The sequence below is a fragment of the Lycorma delicatula genome, chromosome 11 (assembly GCF_047948215.1).
Source record: "Lycorma delicatula isolate Av1 chromosome 11, ASM4794821v1, whole genome shotgun sequence".
In the NCBI taxonomy this organism is placed as follows: domain Eukaryota; kingdom Metazoa; phylum Arthropoda; class Insecta; order Hemiptera; family Fulgoridae; genus Lycorma; species Lycorma delicatula.
The window spans coordinates 40,421,268-40,443,178 of NC_134465.1; the positions used below are offsets into that span (position 1 = coordinate 40,421,268).

At 30.9% G+C, this 21,911-nt stretch overlaps 1 protein-coding gene across 1 annotated transcript in view; it reads left to right on the forward strand.

The window, feature by feature from the left end:
- Nucleotides 1-21,594, forward strand: part of Spt20 (transcription factor Spt20 homolog) — a 121,045-nt gene extending 99,451 nt beyond the window's left edge. Inside the window, exons 17-19 of the mRNA XM_075378959.1 lie at nucleotides 7,812-7,885; nucleotides 14,985-15,117; nucleotides 21,305-21,594. Of these exons, the coding sequence (XP_075235074.1) occupies nucleotides 7,812-7,885; nucleotides 14,985-15,117; nucleotides 21,305-21,594 (497 nt within the window). The remainder of the gene's footprint in view (nucleotides 1-7,811; nucleotides 7,886-14,984; nucleotides 15,118-21,304) is intronic.
- Nucleotides 21,595-21,911: the final 317 nt, after the last annotated feature.

A 21,911-nucleotide genomic window follows, 5' to 3' on the forward strand; every position in this document is an offset into this window, starting at 1 on the left:
CAAGGTGCTTTGTGATAATAGAATGGGCACTTCCATGACTGATATCCACTTTCTAATCAATTTCATCAATCGTAACATCCTGATTGTCTTTAATGAGTTCATTCATTAAATCAATCGATGAGATCGATCGAATGTTGTCATCCGTCACACTTGTCCTTGAACATCTATTGTGACTCTCATTTTCTTCACCTTCATGCTTTCTATTAGATTTAATTACTGGGCCGGTTTAGACTTGGGTACATTATGTCGTATCATAAAACTTTGCAAGCAGTATAATCAAAATTTCAGAGGGTTTGATGTCCTTATGCATAGGAAACTTCATGATAATTTGTTGCTCAACCAGTAATGGAACATCTTGCTCTGACATGATGTTACTGACCAGAGATACACAAATGCCAAGGTGGCTAGAGTGGTCTATCCCCTTCCTATACTTCCCACTGTTCACTTCCTTCTGTGCCAGCTCACTCATGTTCATCCACAAGCATTAAAGACAAAAATCCAATTTATATTAAACATTCATACTAATTTAATTAAAAATGCCTCAAAATATTTAGTTTTCCCATTGGTACATATATATAAAACTCATATTTTGAATTAAGAATATGTCTATATCATTTTAAAATTGGTGAAATTGTCTTGATACATAAAGCCAGAAATAAAAATAATGCAAATAACTACCAATCAGTTTCATTAATTTCTAATTTCACAAATACTTGTGAAAAACTCTTACACAAAAAAAAAAATTTCTACATAACTTGAAGTACTTTTTCAATATTGTTTTAGAAAATTTGAAAAAGAGTAAGTGCAAAAGATGCTATTGCTAAAGTCATTGAACTAATTTATGAAAACTTAGATAAAGGAATACCCATTGCTGCTGTGTTTTTTTAGACTTAGCAAAAGCCATTGACATTATGAATCATAAAAAACTAAAAGGTCAATCCATTTGAAGTGTCCCCAAAAAACATAAACTGGTTGCTTGACCAATTCAAAAAAAAATTGAAACTTGCCCAATTGTTTCCTTAAAACTATTTTTTTTAAATCTTTTATTTAAGCAGTTTACCTGTGGCGGCCATTTTGTTACAGTGCGTACACCTACCTATTTCTGTGATTGTAAGGGTTTATGGAAAAAATCATTACTAAAAAACTATTGGTCTTGGAAGGATGAAACAAAAAGCAATTTATTCATATTTTCTCAAGGTAAACGATTGGTCCAATGGTTTATTTACCTATCTCTCTTCTTTCTATGAGAAAATTACCATTAAAGTTGAACATGAAAAACGGTGAATTCTCACTTTTCGTAATTTTTTCAAGAGGCAGGGATGGCGTACGCAGTTTGAATTATTTTTTTATATGTAGGTATATGTTAGTGGTTTTATCATAAACAATATTAATAGTGATATACTTACCCATAAATTTTTATGATTTTTTGAAAACTAATATTTTTTTTAAATTCAGATTTTGTCTTCAAATAACTCTGATGGGACTGGTGATAAAAATCTCAAATTTTCACAACTTGCAGTGTTTTTATAGATGTTTATGACAAATAAAAACGTTTCTTGTGTATTGTACTAGTAAAGAAGTTATAACCTGTCAAAAATCATGAAAAACGTATAAAAAGCAATACCATTTTCACTCATTAAATAAGCACTCCAAGGGGGTTTCTTGTCTTCTTTGCACTTTACATTTTTTATATTTAGCCCCTACGTTATTGAAGTTGATGTTTTCAATATTTTTAGTATAGTTTTTTAAAATTATTAATAATAAGTCATAATTTAATGATAACTTTGCCAATACCAGTAACCTAATACAATTTTGATTCAAAAATGCTCGTAAAATTTACCCAATATGAGATTTCAGTGAGTAGCTACATCTTTTTTCAAGAATTCATTTTTGTTTTTATATTAGTTTATGTTTAGCTATGATATCTCTTCTGATAATTCTCTTGAAATTTTGCAAGAATGACCAGTCACTGTAGTTCAAATGATATACCCAAAATGCAACAGTCAGTATCCAATTCTTCAATATTATGATGTAGAGCAGGAAATAAATTTAAATTTGGAAAAATGTCTTCTTTAAGCGTTTACTATAATGATATTTGTCTTAAGTTCTTCTTAACTGTTTTTTTATGAGTTCTTAAAGGGTCACAGCAGAACTATTCATACAGGTGACTGAATTTCGACAAAAACATTTTTTCATGATATTTACAAACACTAGTGACATCTGAATTAATATGTATAAAAATAAGTTGTTGAATTTCATCACAAATTTTAATCAGCCTTTTGGCTTACCTTAGTGTTTTATGACACTATTCATTCACATAAATTCCTTTGGAACATTGTTTTATGTGAAATTACTTGAAAATAATGAAAAAATTTAACTGATTCTAAAATTTGCAAATATATTAAGTAAAACTTATTTATTTAATGCGATTGATAGGTTATACAAACTGGTGTGTAATATTTGTGAAAAAGGGGAAGTTCCGTCAAACTTCAAAAAGAGTGTTATAGTCATGATACAAAAGAAAGCAGGAGCAGATAAATGTGAAGAATACAAAACAATTAGCTTAACTAGCCATGCATCTAAAATCTTAACTAGAATTCTATACAGAAGAATTGAGAGGAGAGTGGAAGAAGTGTTAGGAGAAGACCAATTTAGTTTCACGAAAAGTTAGGGACAAAGGAAGCAATTTTAGCGCCCAGATTAATTGTAGAAGGAAGATTAAAGAAAAACAAACCAACATACTTGGCATTTATAGACCTAGAAAAGGCATTCGATAATGTAGATTGGAATAAAATGTTCGGCATTTTAAAAAAATTAGGGTTCAACTATAGAGATAGAAGAACAATTGCTAACATTTGCAGTAACCAAACAGCAACAGTAATAATTGAAGAACATAAGAAAGAAGCCGTAATAAGAAAGGGAGTCCGACAAGGATATTCCCTATGCCTGCTACTTTTTAATCTTTACATAAAACTAGCACTTAATGATGTTAAGTAACAATTTAGATCCAGAGTAACAGTACAAGGTGAAAAGATAAGGATGCTATGATTTGCTGATGATATAGTAATTCTAGCGGAGAGTTAAATGGAACAATTAGAAGGAATAATGAACAGCATGGATGAAGTCCTACACAAGAACTTCTGAATGAAAATAAACAAGAACAAAGTGAAAGTAATGAAATGTAGTAGAAATAACGAAGGTGGACCACTAAATGTAAAAATAGGAAGAGAAAATATTATGGAGGTAGAAGAATTTTGTTATTTGGGAAGTAGAATTAAAGATGGGCCAAGCAGGAACGATATAAAATGCCGAATAGCACAGGTGAAACGAGCCTTCATTCAGAAATGTAATTTGTTTACATCAAAACTTAATTTAAACATCAGGAAAAGATTTTTTGAAAGTATATGTTTGGAGCGTAGCTTATATGGAAATAAAACTTGGACGATCAGAGTACCTGAGAAGGAAAGATTAGAAGCTTTTAAAATGTGGTGCTATAGGAGAATGTTAAAAATCAGATGGGTGGATAAAGTGACAAATGAAGAGGTGTCACAGCAAATCGATGAAGAAAGAAGCATTTGGAAAAATATAGTTTAAAACAGAGACGGATTTATAGGCCACATATTAAGGCGTCATGGAATAGGCGCTTTAATATTGGAAGGACAGGTAGAAGGAAAAAATGTGCAGGTAGGCAACTTTTGGAGTATGTAAAACGAATTGTTAGGGATGTAGGATGAAGGGGGTGTACCAAAATGAAATGACTAGCACTAGATAGGGAATCTTGGAGAGCTGCATCAAACCAGTCAAATGACTGAAGACAAAAAAAAATTAGTAAAAAAATAAATATTTGACTAACCTTTGAAAAGTATATAAGACCTTATACCTATATAAGACTATATAAACTATATAAGACCTTTCACCTAATTCTAGTATTGAACATGTTCTTAAAAACCTTTATTTCAATTTTTGTATATATTGTTATATTTGATTAATTGTAATTTCTTAAAATTTATTTCCTGTTTATAAATTTGTATCTTATGGTCCAGAAAATATTGTAAAATACTTTTTTAAATTGTTTTTTAAAAAAAAATTTTTATAAAAAACTGATAATAATATTCTTAATTATTTACGTATGATTTTGTTTTATTGCACGATGATGTTTGATAAATACTAATATTTACCATTTATTTTTTATTTATTATTTATTCCTACAACATTAATTTTTATAGTATTGATATTAATTTGGTTATAATGTTTGTTTTCTTCAAATTTGTAAAAACCAAATTGTAAACTAAATAAAATAAGAATGGTAAAGATAACAAGATTTTGATCATCAGTTTTCAGATTTATTTACAATCAGTCGATTACTTCTTTTAATCAATTTCACTGTATAGATGATATACCGATCCAGTTGCTTCCTTTCTTGTAAGGTACACTAATAAATTTAAATAATTCAGAATACATTCATTCTTTTTTTAGACATTCAGTTATCAGATGTAATTCTCCATTACTTTCTATTCTACGGCATCTTCTAATTTCAAAATATTTAGTTCTTCATACATGTATTCTTAATTGTGCATTTTATTTTTTTAATCCTTTGTTTTCCATTATTCTTTTTGGGCTCTTCACTAACTTCAACATGAAAATAAAGTAATTCTGATGCTTTAGTGTACTGTCCATCATACTTTGTTTACAAAATGCTGTAACAAACGTCTCTCTTCAATTTTTTTAATTTACATCAACTGCTAGGCAATTATTTATTAACCGGTAATAAATATATAATGAAAAGATACAATAGTGTTTAGTGTCAGCAACACACAGGAATCTGTTCACTAATTTTGATTTCACTTATTGGCATTTTGTCCTTACTTCATATTCTTCACATAACAAGTTGTTACTGAACAAAAAGCATTTCAAGTAGTGTAAAACCACCAGATTGTGAGTAGTGAATGTCTGAAACAAAGTTACTCATCATTATTAACAGAACCTTGTTTACAGATTTGCAGTAGTTATACCTGAAGATGTTGGTACTGTTAAAAACGAAGTGTAATACAAGTATAGTATAGAAACTTGTTGCCAGTCTACCCTCACTTAGTGTGCCGAATAAGTTTTCTGAATTTAACAAATAATAATTATACCAACGGATGTTAAAATTTTCTTCATTCTTTATCAGTCTATTTAATTTTTAAACATGGTGTCTTTCTACATCGTATTTAAGAAACTGCTGTATCTTTTTCTCTTTTTGATATGATATAGTATTCATCGATCAGTTATATTTTTAAGTTTCTAATATGACTCATAATTTTGCGTTTGATAACAGGCGATTTCTTTTCTACATAAAATCTATCTTAACTCATGCCAGTCTGCTTTTGATATATTTATTATTTATTTTGAGTATCTTTCTTACATCATGATTTTTTTCTGCTAAAATGACAAAATCATTAGCTTCATTATCTTCTTGCAACCGTATTTCATTATCCTTTTCTTCTACTGTTTTTTGTTGTTTAAGCCAGGATGATCAAAGGAAAAGTATCATGTTATAAGAAAATCTTCCTGTTTTCTTCCTGAAATATTTATTTATTCATATTGCAATGACAAGCTGATGCCTGATAAAAATTACTGATGGATGATAATGAATTCTGTGCTTGTGAAAAATGCTATACTGAACTGAGACTCAAACCTGGAACCTCTGGAAGAAAGGCAGAGGATGTTACCATTCCGCCATGGAGATTGGCTTTGTGATGTCGATATCAAATTTTGTTTTGAAATTTCTTTCTTTTTCTGTTTATTAATTTGAGAAGAGAGAGAGGACTCGCTAAATACTTTATTTTTTCTTTTCTTTTTTTACCTTATTGTTTTATGTTTTACTATGATTTTGGCTATCCGGTTGTATCTTTTTCCATGTTTTGTAAAATTTTAAATATGCAGTAGTAGATGTTAATTGTTGTATAGGATTATTTTTTACTTTAAGAATATTATTTTCTGTTTTAAAGCTTATATTCTATCTATTTAACTGAAGTTTTTTTTTTACAGTTAACATATGTGATGAAAATTGAAGTCGTTTTTTCCACATTTCTCTATTTCAGAATATGAATGTTGTTTATAAATATACTATAAATTAGTCTATTAATTTCCTTAAGAATTGTCCAATCACATCTAATATTTGCTGCAAAATAATTAAATTTTAATTTTTCTTCCAAAACCCTTTGGTAATTTTTCCAAAACACTATTGTAATAAAACACAAAGATTGTTTTAAGAAAAGTTGTAAATATTTTTTTATTTTATTTTTCTTGGTGTAAAATATACAACTACATCTCAAAGATTTAAAAAAATTCAACGATAAGTCCTAAAAAAAATTTATCATTTTACCTTAACCTTGAAAAAAATTGAAAAATGTTAATGCAACCAAACTTTGCCATCTTTCTTTCTTTCTTTCAAATTAACTGGCGACGTTTTTTATGTAAACATATTTCATAAGCAGATAGAGAAAAACAATTTATTTCTAAACAAAATTGTACGATCTGATTCTGTTGCAAACAAAATCACTTTGATCATCCAAAAGAATTTGCCACAAATATAATCCCTGGCAATTTTGCTTTATCACTAACAGAAATAATATCATTATCATAATGGGAATACTACTGACACAATTAGAATAAATTATGTTTTAATAAGTTAATAAAGTGCATTTTAAGAGTTTTATTTTCATTTTATCACTGCCTACCGTGCAAAATTACGTCTAAAAGTGTTTTAGTTCAGTAGCATTTTATTTCAATCTATGTCTATTATCTTATTCGTTTAAGTTTATATGACTACAGGATTATGCACAAATGATGTGACTTGTTTTAACAAAAAGAAAGAATAATCTAGTTTTTCTATTATGACCTCTAATGTGCTTTTTCACATATTTAAAAAAAAAAAAAGATTAGATAGTAGATTAAAATGATCGGTGAAAAAGACGCCAGACTTTTACCAGGAATTAAACCTGGCGATTTAAGTTTTTATAGTGATGATTTACATGATTGAAATCTTAATGATCTCTGCTATTTCTTGATGTGGAATATTTTCATTGGTTCCCCTTTCTTGATGAAAAAATTTTTCGTATGTACTTAGTATGACGTATTATTAAACTCGTTTCCCTTTCTATATTTACCTTTCCAGATGAATTTTAACAAAAAATTTCAAATGAGAGACCCATTTCTCTATACTGAGGGATAGTTTTTTTATTTGTGATTTACATGGTGTGGATGAATTTTAGTGTAAAATTTCTATTTTTATTTGTAATAAGTTAAATTTTTATGATAAGTTTGTATCGATTGCACATGCTACTGTATGATTTCATATACTACCTCTTGAAAGATGAAATCTAGTTTGTTAATTTATTTTATTGATGGTTGCGAAATGTCAAATAACTTAAGCAATATGTAATGTGTACTGCTTAATTCAGAATAGAGTTGATTTTAAAATGAGCCGTGTTACAAATTTTTATGTAATAGATTTGATTAATTATGCAGTTCTAAATTGGTCTCAAGCTTTATCTGTCATTATGTGCAGTACAGTTACATTGTTACAGTCATCAGTTACTGTTTATAGTCTGCAAATTTAGTTTGAGATACAAAAAAAGCCTTGTAAAATTACTGCAAATAATATTTGTGTGAAATTTTTTCCTTGTTTAACTTATAATTATTCTAATTTACTATACATGTTTTTCTTTTTATTTTATCATAACTTTATAATGAAATGATTATTAAATAGAATGGTGTGTGTTTTGTTTTGTTTTTGCATGCGTGTGCGTGCGTGCGCGTAAATACAGCTGCTCAACTGTTGGCTCCAACCGGTAAGGGAGCTAACCTGAGGGCTGCTACCCCAGCTACTGCTTGTATTTTGGTAATTAAATTTTTTTTCTTTATTATTAATGCTAATTTATTATGTTTTTAATATAGTGCTGTTTGTATTTTTTATTAGTCAAGATTTCTCGCATTATTATTATTTAAAATTAATTATGTATGAGTGTGTATATGTACATGTGTGATTTGTGTCTGCATTTTACATATCTGTTTGCAGTAACTCAGATATAAGAAACCAGTCTGAATGATATTTAAATAGCATATATTCAGTGAGAGTATCTACATTAAGATTTTGGGCTCGAACAGCTTTCCTGTTGATAAAAATTAAAATCTCAGTCTTTAATAGTAATTATGTTTCCTTAGAAAACAAAAAAAAAAATATTTTTTATTACGAATTAAGTTTTTTTAATTTGGCTGTAGGATTGATGTTAAAAATTTTCCTGTTCAAAATGTTAAAGGATTCATGTTGTTAAATTGATAACGTGGGGTCAAGCATTGTAATGGAGAAGTTGTGAAGCTTCTAGCAGTAGATTCTGACACCACCTGACCATAGGTTACATCAATTGTGGTTCTGAATCGCCTTCTACAATCCGTTTACCATTTTACAGCATCTGTTATGTCTACTTTTACTAAAAATTCAACAAAGCATCGGTCTTTTTGGTCGTAGGAGACAGTTGCCATGAACTTTACAAGTTCAAAGTATCTACTAAAACTTCTCGTATTTGGGTTGTAAACACGTGTGATGTCATTTGATTGACTTGTATTTCCTTTTTGGTGAGGGTAGCAACCCACGTGTTAAAACTGGTAAAAATATTGTGTGAGAAATTAAAAATGTGATTACAAATCAAACTCAGAAAAATCTATGTAACTAAACAATTAGAACTTATTATAAAATTCATAAACTTGAATTATTCTACAATAACAAACTTAAAGCTCCAACATTATTCGTCTCCGTAATTGTAAAAAATATCCACACTGATATATCAAACATATGCCAAGTTAATCATTTAAAATTATAAATAACACCATTTCTAACACCACGTTCTGTTTCCTGCCATTGTGCACAGGAGAAATTCATTTCCCTTTTGAATTGATCCATTTCATAACTCCATGCACTTTGCATTGCATTGATTGTAAAGCACATTAGATGCCACCTTTTGTAAACTTTTTCATTTGTAAAATGAAATATGACAGTTTCGTGAATTATGGTGCATAAAATGTGGAAATTTTTCTTGGATGTCATTAAGTGTGTGATCACTCTTCTGCTGTATTCGTGTATGTATGCATATTAGTTTCTATGTATTATGTACAAAGAGTATAAAATTGTTATGTGTACTTTCATTTTTTTTTTTTTTTGGAATCTGTTACAATCTTACATGTTTGATGTTATTCACAATTCCTTTCTGTTCGATATTTCTTACATCCTTAATTATCCATTTTGCAAAGTCAGTCTTCATCTTCAATTAAGATCTATAAATTAAATCTATAGATTTAACCCTTTACAAATCTCTGTGTTACAAAATTAATATTTATGTGGATGTCATAAATATATGACATCCACATTGCTCAGCAGGTCATATTAATAAATATGACCTGCTGAGCTAATACATCTTTTTACAATATCTTACTGCAAGCTTCTATCCTATTCTGTTCTTAAGAACTCTTCATTTCATATTCTATTGACTTGACATAATTTTCAGCAGCTCTTGTAAAACCACATTTCAAATATCTCTACATTTTATATCTACGTTTTGCCATCTTAAAGTAGTACACTCCTTTACAGATTTTTTTTAAGAATGCCATTCGAGTTCATATTCAATATTGATATATATTTGATTCAATCAGGCTTCTTTCCTTTATGAAAGGGCTCCTTGCTTTTGCCTTCTTGATTTTGATCTATCCTGTATCATTCACTGTTTGTAATTTTACTTCCTAAGTAGGGAAATCATGCAATTTATTTTATATCCTTTTTTTCCCTTCCTTCCTTCCTCCTTTCTGTTACACTTCATTCCCCTTGCTTTATATTTTTAATTTTTCAAACTTAATTTTTCATTAAAAATAAATCTATATCCTTTCATAATTTCTTTAAACTCATCTTTATATTCTAATAAAGGGCAGAGTCATCGGTGAATTAAAAATTTTTGTAGTTACTCCATTCTTAGATTTGTCTTTCAAACTGAAAGACAAATCTTTAATTATTACTTAATTCTATGTTTATTGAAAAAGAACAAACTATATTATTGTCCCTCCCCTTTCTGAATTATAACTTGTTGCCTTTCTTCATTATAACTGCTACCACCTGATTTCTTATTTTTTTATTTCATGCCCTTCATTTTCACATTTTTTCCCGTAAAAATTACTTAATATAGCATATTTTACAAAAAAACAAGCCTGCAAAATTTGGGTTATTTAATGTTTTTTAATTTTTGATAATTGATTCCTATGTATTTTTTAGCACTGAATCTGAAAATACCCTTCATTTTTTTCCATCACATCAGGATTTTTCACAAATCGCAAATTTTAAAGTTTGTAAAAAGATAAAGTTTTGTGAAAATGTATAAAATAGAATGTATAAAACGTTTTTTTAATAATAAATTAATATAATTATCACTTTTTTGGCTTATACTATGGATTCTTATAGCTAGTTAAATAGTTGAGTGGTCTGAAGAGGAGGTTGGGGAGGTTTGGGTTGAAGATAACAAGACAGCGGGAGAGTTGGCTCTCCATTGCTCAGTGAATGCATGGATTCGACTGATTGGCTGACAGGTTGTGACAAGACTTGACAAGTTTATTGGCAGCTATTCGCGCCACTCATACACTGCGCAACAACTAATAGTGCTGTTAGAGGGAAATTGGAAGGAGGTAACAAGGAAAATGAACTACTATGATGATGGCATACTGTTCCTGGATGTTACATTGAGATGAACCTGTAGAGAACATAGAAGGAAAAGCATGAAGCAGAATATAAGTCGTCCAAAGAAACTTTGAAACATGGAATAAAATTGTAAGTATTATACATACTTCATCATTATGGGTGGGTGAAGAGGGACAGTGGTTTCCAAAGGCATGATGTACCTCATAAAAATTAATAAATAAGTAAATAAAAATAAATTAATTTAAAAATGTTTTATAATGGAAATTAGTCTTATTTTGTGGCAGTTTTTGTTAGAAATTAAGGGGTCACTGACCCCCCTGCCCTCCTCTTCAGACCACTCAACTGTTTAGCTATAAGAATGCCAGGCGAAAGCAATCCTACAGAAAAGCACGACGGCTGACACCAGAAGGCTTGCATTGGCATAGCAGCCAAAAGCAGTGCGGATAAAACACCAAATATAGCTTTGAAGGTGTGAGTGTGAAACATTTAACCAGATGCAAAGTATAGTCGGAAGCCAGTTAACACAAATCAAAGACAGCTTGAAATCTGCCTGGGACAGCAGGAATCCAGATGATAGCGAACACAAAATTACTGGTCAGCCAGCGATTTGCCTGCCAAACAGGTGTGAAGCCAAAGCACTCTATGCATTGCAAACAGATTCAGGGGACAAGCTTATCGCAAAAATGAAACTGAAATTGGCTCTTCTAAGAAGGGTACAACCGACCGAAAGCAGTAGTTTGCCGCATCCGTAAACAATTCTACAGAAAAGTGCAACAGCCAATGCCGGAAGGCTCACATTGGTATAGCAGCCGAAAGCAATGCAAATAAAAAACCGATTATGCTCTCAAGGTGTGAGTGTGAAACATTTCATCCAATGCAGAATACAACTGAGCGCCAGTGTAGTGTAAGTTGCAGTTGCAGAAGCTTGAAAGCTGCCCAATGAAAAATAGTATAATAATTATTATACTACTAGTATAAGCCAAAAAAGTGATATATTATATTAATTTATTATAAAAAAAACTTTTGTCTATTTTGTTGTATTACATTTTTTGCAATTTTTCAACTTTTTACAAATTTTGAAATTACGATTTGCAAAAAATACTGATGTTATGGAAAAAAATATATGTTATTTTCAGATTCAGCACTAAAAAATACATAAGAATCAATCATCAAAAACTAAAAAACAACCATCATAGGCTTGTGTAATTTATTAATAAAACATCAGAGAAAACACACTAACATGCTATTTTATTACTGGTCATTTTAAGCATATTAACATATTTGTCAGTGTTAGTGAGCATAGCTTAATGTAAAGTAGAGCAGTAACAGATTGGAAAACTTACCTGAGAGAGATGTGTGTACTGATAATTTATTAAAAAGGTAGTTCAGGAATGGCCGTAGAAATAAACAAGTCCTCGTTTGGGAGAAAAAGAAAGCACAATATAGGCAAAATTCTTCCAAATTGTGTATATTTGGAAATTATAAATATAATCTAATCAAACTTGATCTACGCTCAATTCACTCACTAACCTTGACTAATTAACAGTAATGTTTTGATCATTTAAACAATAAATAATTGCAATTATTACTGAATTTATTAGGTTAAGTTTGGTTTTATTATATTTATAATTTTTATTTTTAATTATAAGCAATAATGCTTATAATTTTAATATGTGAAATATGTTAATATGAGGAATGTCTAAAATACAGGTATAAAACAGCGTGTTAGTGTGTTTTCTCTAATGTTTTATTTATCAATTATTATAAAACATGATATATTAAGTAATTTTTATGTGAAAAAATGCAAAAAAAGTGGGGGCATAAAACAAAAAGTACTCCTGATCTTTGTGCAGATCTTTCCTTATAGTTGAGACAAATTATCGTTAAAATTTCATAAGCATTGGTATCAAAACAACTTAAGGGCATCACTATCATATTAGTACTTAAGTTAGTATAGTGGGACACCGATTATCCAAATGCTGATTTTCTGACTGTTCAGCTTCCAAACTGGTTACATCCATATTAGGCAATTAAAAAAAAAATTAATGCATTATTTACTAAATTTAAAATAATAATACAAATTAAAAGCTTTGCTTTAACAGGAAATTTATTTTTATCAATTTTTGTTTTTAATTGATTTTTCTCTTAATTCGTATAGCTCAAAATAAAATTTTACACATTTTATTTTGTACACATTTTGGCGTGTGTTAAACTATATATATATATATATATATATATATATATATGATTGAAACACATTGATCGGCCGAGCATGAACTATGGTGTTTCTTTTTATTTTCTTACGTACTGGTTAAAACAACTGACATCATTACTGTATTCTTTGTCTTATCTAAGCTTTATAACTATGCAGAGTAGCTGCATAATTTCCATTACATTGTGATTAAATCACAAAGTAACTTAACTCAGTTTCTCTGCAGTATGATTTTAGTAAGTTTTTTAATAAATTTTTTAAACGATGTCTTTTGTAAAACTATAGGGAATAATAAATTTTTATTTCATTCAGATAATTTTTGTAAATTCTGATTCTTTTATTTCTACTCGTAGAATTTACTATGACATTAATTTTTTATATTTTTGTCTTTTTATTGACTGTGATATCCATTAAACATTAGAAAAATATGTTCAGAACATCTGATGAACCTTTTTTAATTTTCCAGTTATCCGGATTCTGCCTTTTAAAGGTCAGTCCAGATAGTTGGCATTCCACTATATTTATTGAGTTTAAAATAGTGATGTAAATTCATATACAGCATCATATCCTTGTGGATTGTATCTGTTATGCTGCATTGTATCACAGGTTTAAACTAGGTGCTAATATGCAAACTATTCTAGGGAATAATGAAATGTTATCTTCTGTTTTATTATTTCTTAGGGTTGTTCAATTATATTCAAATGTATAAATTACTGTAGAGTATTCCAAATATTCATGCCATTTGCTGTAAAGCAGATGGTGAATTTATTATTTTAAGATATATAATGTGATATAACTTTATGTATTTATTTTGCTTTTAACTTGCATTACAGGCTTTTTACTTTGATGATGTATTTTTGTGTTTATGGGTTTATACTTTTGTAATTAAATTTAATTGTCAGGTTTTTTTAACATTTATTTTGTACAACAAATATATCATGTCCAGGCCATCATAATACAAAAGTTATTTTTGCCTTGAAAAAAAAAGATTGCTGTTTGTCGACGTAATATGCTTCACTATAATTTTTAAACAGCTGTAATACGTTTTAATATTTCAGTAGATCTACCCTCTATTCTACTTAAATTTGTTTAAGTTTATAAAAATTTTATTATTTTAACGGTGTCTTGAACTTTGTAACAGTTTATTAGAATTAATACGTTCCTGATGTATATATGTACCAGAAAGTGTTTGAATTAATATGTTGACCATGTTGAAACATAGTTCAAGGGTTCCTGTAAATATGAAATAAAAATTGTTTAATTAATTCAAATCTTTTTCTATCAAAATGTTCATTACTTTCTGCATAATCAGTCTGTGATTATTTCGGAAACTGTTCAAGGAAAAACTGATTGTCAATTCATGCCCAGGTTTTCCAGATGACTGGTTTTAGGTATCTACTTTTTTCTTGAAAAACTTATTGTTTTTTTTTAAACAATCTGTAGTAATGCTTATATGATACAAGGCGTTGTTTCAAAAGTAAGGGCTGGCTAAATTATTAATTTTTAAATAAATAAAAATATTACTTAATGTTATTATATATCTGTTATAGTTTTTTCTTTTTTTTTTAGATAAATTTTCATATTAAGTAATAATCTTTGTTATTCCTTATGCATAAAATATGCTGCCTGGGATCTGAGCTAGTTCCAGTTCAGCACTGCTGTTCTCAACATTGTTAGCTTTCTCAAATTTCGAGTACTATTTCTTGAAATGAAGGAAAATTCTAAAGCCACAAAATGCCATTAGATTTATGAAGGGTAGTGAACAAACAGTTACCTTCCGATTTACTGAACTTCTGTCAAGTGTAGACAGCAGTTTATGGATATGCAAGGTTGTAAGTGTTTATTGTGGATGCTTTTTATTCCATTGTATATAGTAGCACAATTTTTACTATGAGCAAGATACAGTTATGATAAGGACTTTTTTTCAAGGTTTTACTAGCAAAGGCTTGCCTGCCTTTTGCCCTTTTTTTCAGCTTCAGATTTATTTACATAGTTTAGTAATTTATGTTTATTTTACTCTATTTTGATGCAATAATCTGTTGTTATATTAAGGGTGGACAATCGATACAACTGGTGGGAACATTGCAGAGGCCAAGAGCCATAGTGAGTTCAAAACCAACATTTGCGACACGTGGTGTAATCAACACGCCAAGGCATATGTTGAAAGTGACTACTGCCAACTCAGGTATAACAGTTTTTTTTTTGTTTATAATTATTTGTCGGTTGAATGTCGTACATATTATTTTAAGGGATGCTTATTTAAAATTACTCACTTATAATAAAATTGTAGAATTTTCCTTTTTTATTTACCTTTTCTTTTTTATTTGTTACATTTGTTTATCGTTATTTGTTACTGTAAATATTAAAATAAATTATAAAGAATTTAACTAATTTTGTTTGTAATCATCCTCTCCTCCACAGTACCCCACATTCTATACCCCATACCATTCTTCTTCATTTAATGTAGTCATATGACTTATTCCCTCTTGATGTAATTCTATTTTCTCTGTAGTTTTTTCACATAACTTTGTTGATAAATGTCTTTTTTCTCTTACCTGCATCTTCTATTTTGTTGTGAAATCACTATATTTATGTAATTTTTAAAATTTACTATATTTAAGAGTTAGTGATATAAAATTAACCTAATTTAAATTCATCTTAACATTAAAAGATTAGCATTTTTTGGGCAGCTTCGTATTGTTGCTACATACATGCTGAGTTTCATATCAGCAAGCGCAATGCTAGTCATTCAGATATCAGTAGGAGTACAGTACACCTACGTACCTGCACAAGTGCCACTCGCCACCAAACTAGCTGACCACGCAATGGTCAATGGCAATGAATTTTCAATTCATCGCTGACCACTGCCTAAAGATAAAGAAGATGAAGATGGAAGAAGAAACCTGAGGGCCCAACATGGAACCTCCCAGCGGATGCCAATATCCCCACTGGAGCAGCAGTCCTGCCCAGCCCACTGCAGGAGGTACTGGGCGAGGATGCTACCTTCCTGTCCCAGCTGACCAATCAGTCAATGGCCCATCAGGAGAACCGCCTTGCCGCAACTGATGCCAACCCGACACTGTGGGGTTCTGGGGTCCACCATTTCTGTGCTGTAATGGGAACCCAACTGCTGTTGAGGGGAAGCTGAATCTGATTCCAATAGAAGAGCCGCAGCTCCTGGCGCCCAACATGAGACAAAGTTCATCTGAACAAAAAGAGTGTACCTAGCCACACCTCTGCCGACCACATGTTAGCTGACAGACCAAACAAGGCGCCCAACAACAGTGATAAAGGTCCCAGCTGTGGAGCCCACCAATCAACTAGGCCAAACATCCCTAGAAACACTGCTGAAGTAGCAGGATAACTCATGAAGGCAGCCATAGATTCTGCTGTGGACTCAGCTTTGAAAGAGCGGAGCTGTTACTATGGTAAACCAAATCCAAACTAAATATCCAGATAGATATAGCATTTAATTCTATTTCCTGCCATACCACAGGAGTGGTGCAAATAGAGCTTCTCTGCGGTGACACGAGAAGTCTCACCATGCCTCTGCTAGTCCCGGGACTTCGGGAAGAAATCATCTTATGACATGACTGGCTGAAGGAGCAACAATGCGTGTTGGACTATAGTCATGGCTGCCTCCATCTTGGCAGGGAAACCCACAAAACTATTTTTTGGCACAATCGACCCGAACCCACAGCATTAAAACTGTACTGGTCGGCAGAGAAAAGTACAGCACCCCATGAGGTAAAGACAAGATTGGAGACAGTGTTGAAGCGGCAGCAGGGTGTATTTTCCAGCATTCCCTTGCAACCAACTCGGTCAGCAGTACGTGAGATCTGAATTCGGTAAGGAAGCCAGCCATTTTGCTTATTGATTTACTGGTACAGCAAAAAAAAGAAATGGGATTATATGAGAACAAATGGAAGAAATGCTGAGGTAGGAGGTTGATAAAGCCATCAAAATACCATCCAACTCTCCAGTAGTCATTGTTAAGAAGAAGGACTCTTCATGTTGTTTTGTGGACTTATGGCGCCTGAACGACATCACGGAAGATGTGGATTCACCACTGCCACTTATCTATTAGACTATCAAAGACCTGGGAAGTGCCTGCGTCTTCTTGACAAAAGACCTTAAAAGTGGGTATTGGCAGGTACTTCTGAAGGAATCAGCCAAACGGTTTACAGCCTTTTCAGTTGTAGATGGTGGCTGATACCAATTCTGACTGGTATCAGAACAGACTGGTGAGAATAGTTCCGACTGTCCTCATTGGCCTCCACCACCAGTGCTACCTGGTCTGCCTGGAAATCATCATTGTTTACAGCAGTAGCTGGGAAGAATATTTATACTACATAGACTTGGTGCTGGAATGCCTACAAGTTCATCAGTGCCAATTTGGCCGAGTTGAGGTGTCATTTTTGGTCCATGAAATCACATCCACACCCACAGGTAATATTTTGCACCAGCAATACGCTGTAGAAGTACAGAACTTAATTCTGAGAAAAGTAAATATAGCCAATAAAAAGTAAATAAAAACTTTTAAAAATTGATTTTTTATTAAAGCATAACAGATGAATATATATATATATCTCATATGCATATATATATATATATATATATATATATATATATATATGCATATGAGATATGAGATGGGAATTGGCACATAATCAGTTTATGGCTCAATCCATCTCCCAAAATGTTAAGTCTAATTTTTGTCACCATGGCTGGAAAGAGTGTTTTTTTGTGAACTTCCAATTTGAACAGTAGAACTATTTTTTTAATTTCTTTACATTTTTTAACAGAATAATTTCAGCCAAACATGTGCTACTCTCATTTTTCAAACTCTGAGATATTATGATGTTCTTGCTACTGCAGAAGACAACTTCAAGGAGATCTGTGAGTGTGCCAGAATTTTTTGATTGTCAAATGCCCTTACACAGATTGATATGATTCTTTCTAGTGTGATGACTCTGAGATTGGAAATGCAAAAAGTTATGGAATATCTTCAACACTTTCTGCTCTAGAATTTGAATTTCTCATACATAATACGGTTGTAGAAAGTTGTGAAATTTATTAAACATTTGTTATGAAATAAGAGTATAATTAATAAGCACTATGATATGCAGAAGCTGTTGACAAAGCGTGTACTAAAAACATAATTGCTGATGAAAATTGAAAATTAGCTGATGCCTTTAAATTGATTTTATTGTACTTTGAACGATCTAACAATACATTTTTGTAAAAGCTACCCACTCTTGTTAAAGAACACTGATTTATTTTGATTACAAAAATGTTAATAAGGATTAAATAGGTAATTTAAAATACAGCTCTAACTTGTATTGAAAGAAAAACAATGAAAAAGGATATAGATGGGTTTTCCTTTTTTGTAGTGCAGTTCATGTGTTCATAAACTAGCAAGGTGTTGGATATTTTGAAGAAATTTAGGTTTTAGGTAAGTGAATTACCCGACTTGAAAGATTTTGTTCCATATTGGTACTTTCAAACCATACGAAGGAATTGATAGATAGGAGGTTTTTAATAATCCAGAAGTGACAGCGACGATTTTTCAGTTATCAAGTATAAGAACTTTTTGAATAGGTTTAGAAAAACTTCAGAATTGATGTGACAAATTTGTCAAACTTCAGGGTGAATGCATTGTAAAGTATTATGTAAATTTCATTGCTTACATCCATTTTTGTTTTTTAAGGACAAAAACTCAAATTCCTCCTATATAAGAAACATGCCTGTTAATTTTTATTTTGAGTGCTGATACAAGCAAAATGCCTAATGATGTAGATCAGCCTTGACTTAATGAAAATACAAACACACTAGATTAAAATTTTATTTTTTTTTTGTATTATACTTTCGGATGCTAAGTTTAGATAGTAGGAAATTCTGCTGTTAGCTTATATTACTGTGAAATCAAATCAATTGATAACTGACACCCTTCAGATTATATTGAGTTAAGATTACACTGATTTCACAAGTATATCAGTGCTAAGTATACCAATCCTCAGCCCCACCCTGCAAGTGAAAGCAGAAGAATTGGGAGAAAAGAGATTCAAGTTAAGAAAAAAGAAGTATTATATGATGTAACAACACTATCCAGAGAATAGTTTTTTAAGGGTTTCTCCAAGGAAAGGGTCCCTCCCGCCCTCAACCCCAAGAGAGATCAAATCATTGTTCACAGATTGGAGATGTATTACTAATGAGCATTGATTTTGTGTTGATTAGCTTAAGCATATGCTGGAATAAAATTAATTATTGTAAAAAATTAAGTGCTACTCAAGTGCATAAATGCTCAGTTTTTTTAATATAACCTTTATCATAACTACTTGAAACGTGCATGTATTTATGTACATGTCAAACAGGATGCAGAAAGGCCATTATTTTTTTCAGATTTTTTAATTTGTATTTTTTTAAATTCATTGATAGGAGTAGTATTTTTTCTGTAAAAGAAAATCATTTTACTTTAAATACATCAGTGGAAAGATTTTGGAAGGGTTGTTAAATATGGAATCAGCAGCATAGTAAGGCTCTTTTTCACAAGCTGAAGTAACACATGAAAGCAGAGGTCTGTTATCTAGTTTGATAGAGGTGGGTGTTATTTTTTAAGAATAAGTGACTTGTTCTCTTTTGGCAAATGTTGTATATTCATAAATAGAAATACAAAGATAAGTTAACATTTTTAATTTTCAAAATACTAGTTATTTATAAAGATGGTGCCAAACAATGATCTGAAAAACCATTTTTGTGACTTCTAAATTTTCTTGTTTTCTAAGTTTAGGAAGCTCTAAGAAATAATATATTTCAGATAGTAATATAAGTAAACATAATAATTATACAAACTTAGTGTTTTATTAAGATGTTTCAAAGCAAAAAGTAAAAATAAGTCAGTATTAACCCAAAGAGAAAATGTAATAATGATTAATAATCTCTGACATAAATTACCTGTATAAAAACTAAAAATTTCCTTACTTTATCAAACTTTTTTAGAACAGTTTAGTACCATAATACAATTATCAATCGTATACATAATACGAAAGTTTGTCTTGTTTGATTGTTTGCAACAGCATCATGTGGGAACCAACCGACTGATTGCTTTCAGATTTATAGGATACATTCGTGTTATCCAGATTAAGCCAAGGAGCGAGGCTCTAGCCCCCTTTGGAGGTGAAATAGTGAATTAAAAATATTCATTAAAGAAAAAAAAAAGCTGACAACACAGATGTAGGATTTTCCCATCACCTGGCTAAAGCCACATTCCTAGTGGCCTACAGTTGTGGGTTGTATATGATGCATGGCTTACACACACAACTTAAATTAAAATGTTTATAATTTATTTAAATATAATATTTTTTCGTTTATTTAATTCGTACGGGTGTGGCGGTACTAGCAGTGACGGTCAGCACTAAATAAACTAATGAAATTTCACAACTTACATAGAACAAATTTTGTTTGTATGGTCGGCAGCTGGTGTAGCCGCAAGGCTTAACATACCAGGTTCAGAGTCAACCAGGAGATCGAGTTCGAGATTTGGCTAGACCAAGTTACTTTTTACACTTTAAATATTATTCATTTATTTAATTCTACTGCTCACCTGTGATGTGTTACAATATAGCAGTAGTTTAGAGCACTTTTTAGGATGGGGGTGTGATTTTGCAAACATTTTTTTTTTAAATATTGTTATTTTTTAATCGTTAACAAATGTGTAACTGAAGGTGACCTCGCTCTACAGTCTTATCCCCTTGATTTTTTAAGTTGAAAATTTATTAGCATCAATTCCCCGTATTTAAAAGTAATCTGACTAAATTTGATCAAAATCAGTATAGTAGTTCTGGAGATATAAGGTGATTTAAAGGCCAACATCGAACATACATGTGCATACAAACTATTAACACCCAGAAAATTTCCATTTGGTTTTTTGGGATCCTTAGGTATCAAAACATCAAGATCCAGTAAAAACCACATATCCCCAAATTGGACCGATTACAATACTTTCCATTCTAGAGATATAATGTTGTCTAGACAGTTAAGTAAAATTAATCCTTTCACTTCATTTTATTTCTGTCACTGTGACAACAGAAATATAATGAAGTAAAATGACTAATATTTTTTTTTTCTTTAATGAATATCTGTGAAATATCTAATATTCTATCGACCGTGGGAATAACAAACATCAGGGATCTAGAGTGTGGAGCCCTCTGGGTAGAGAAGGTCAGGCGAACAAAGCAAGTCCTGACCGACTAGTAGTTAGTATTTTAGTTTTAATTTTTTTTAAATATAATCCTAGTCGATTGAAAATATTTTAATATTATTAAATATTAATAGATAATTACACATTACCTACTGTTTTAACTTTGTTACAGTAGCAGTGGTAAGGACAGATGGAAATATAAACAATCAGCAGACACAGACGGGACAACAAGTTCTAACTATTCCAGCGGCTGCTCAACAGCTACAACTAGCATTACAAAAACAAACAGCGCAATTACATTTACAACAGTGCTTGACTCAGCAGCAGCAACAACAACAACAACAACAACAGCAACAGCCACAAGTTCAACAGCAGGTTCAGCAGTCACCGGTGATCGCTATAAAACCACAAGCTCATATTCTGCCACGGCGGCGTTCGACTTCCTCTAACACTAATAAATAGCTGATGATTGCTGCTGTATAAATTAAATAACGTGATTAGAATTGTTTTAGCTTTTACTGCCCTCCGAACAATTTTTCAATTCCCAGAATTTTTTCAGGATTTTAAAGAAGGTTTTGAAATCTATGTGAAATGTAATTATTATAATAGGTGCGATCGTTGTTTTATCGGTTTAGTATTTGAATTTTAATATGCTTGTGTTAAAAACATATAACAGTTTTAGATTAACAAAATAGAGAATGTCCTGCAGAGTGTTTGGTTTATTTATGTTACAAGAAATATAGGTTAAAATCATGTATCGACTTGATTTTGAGTTTTCA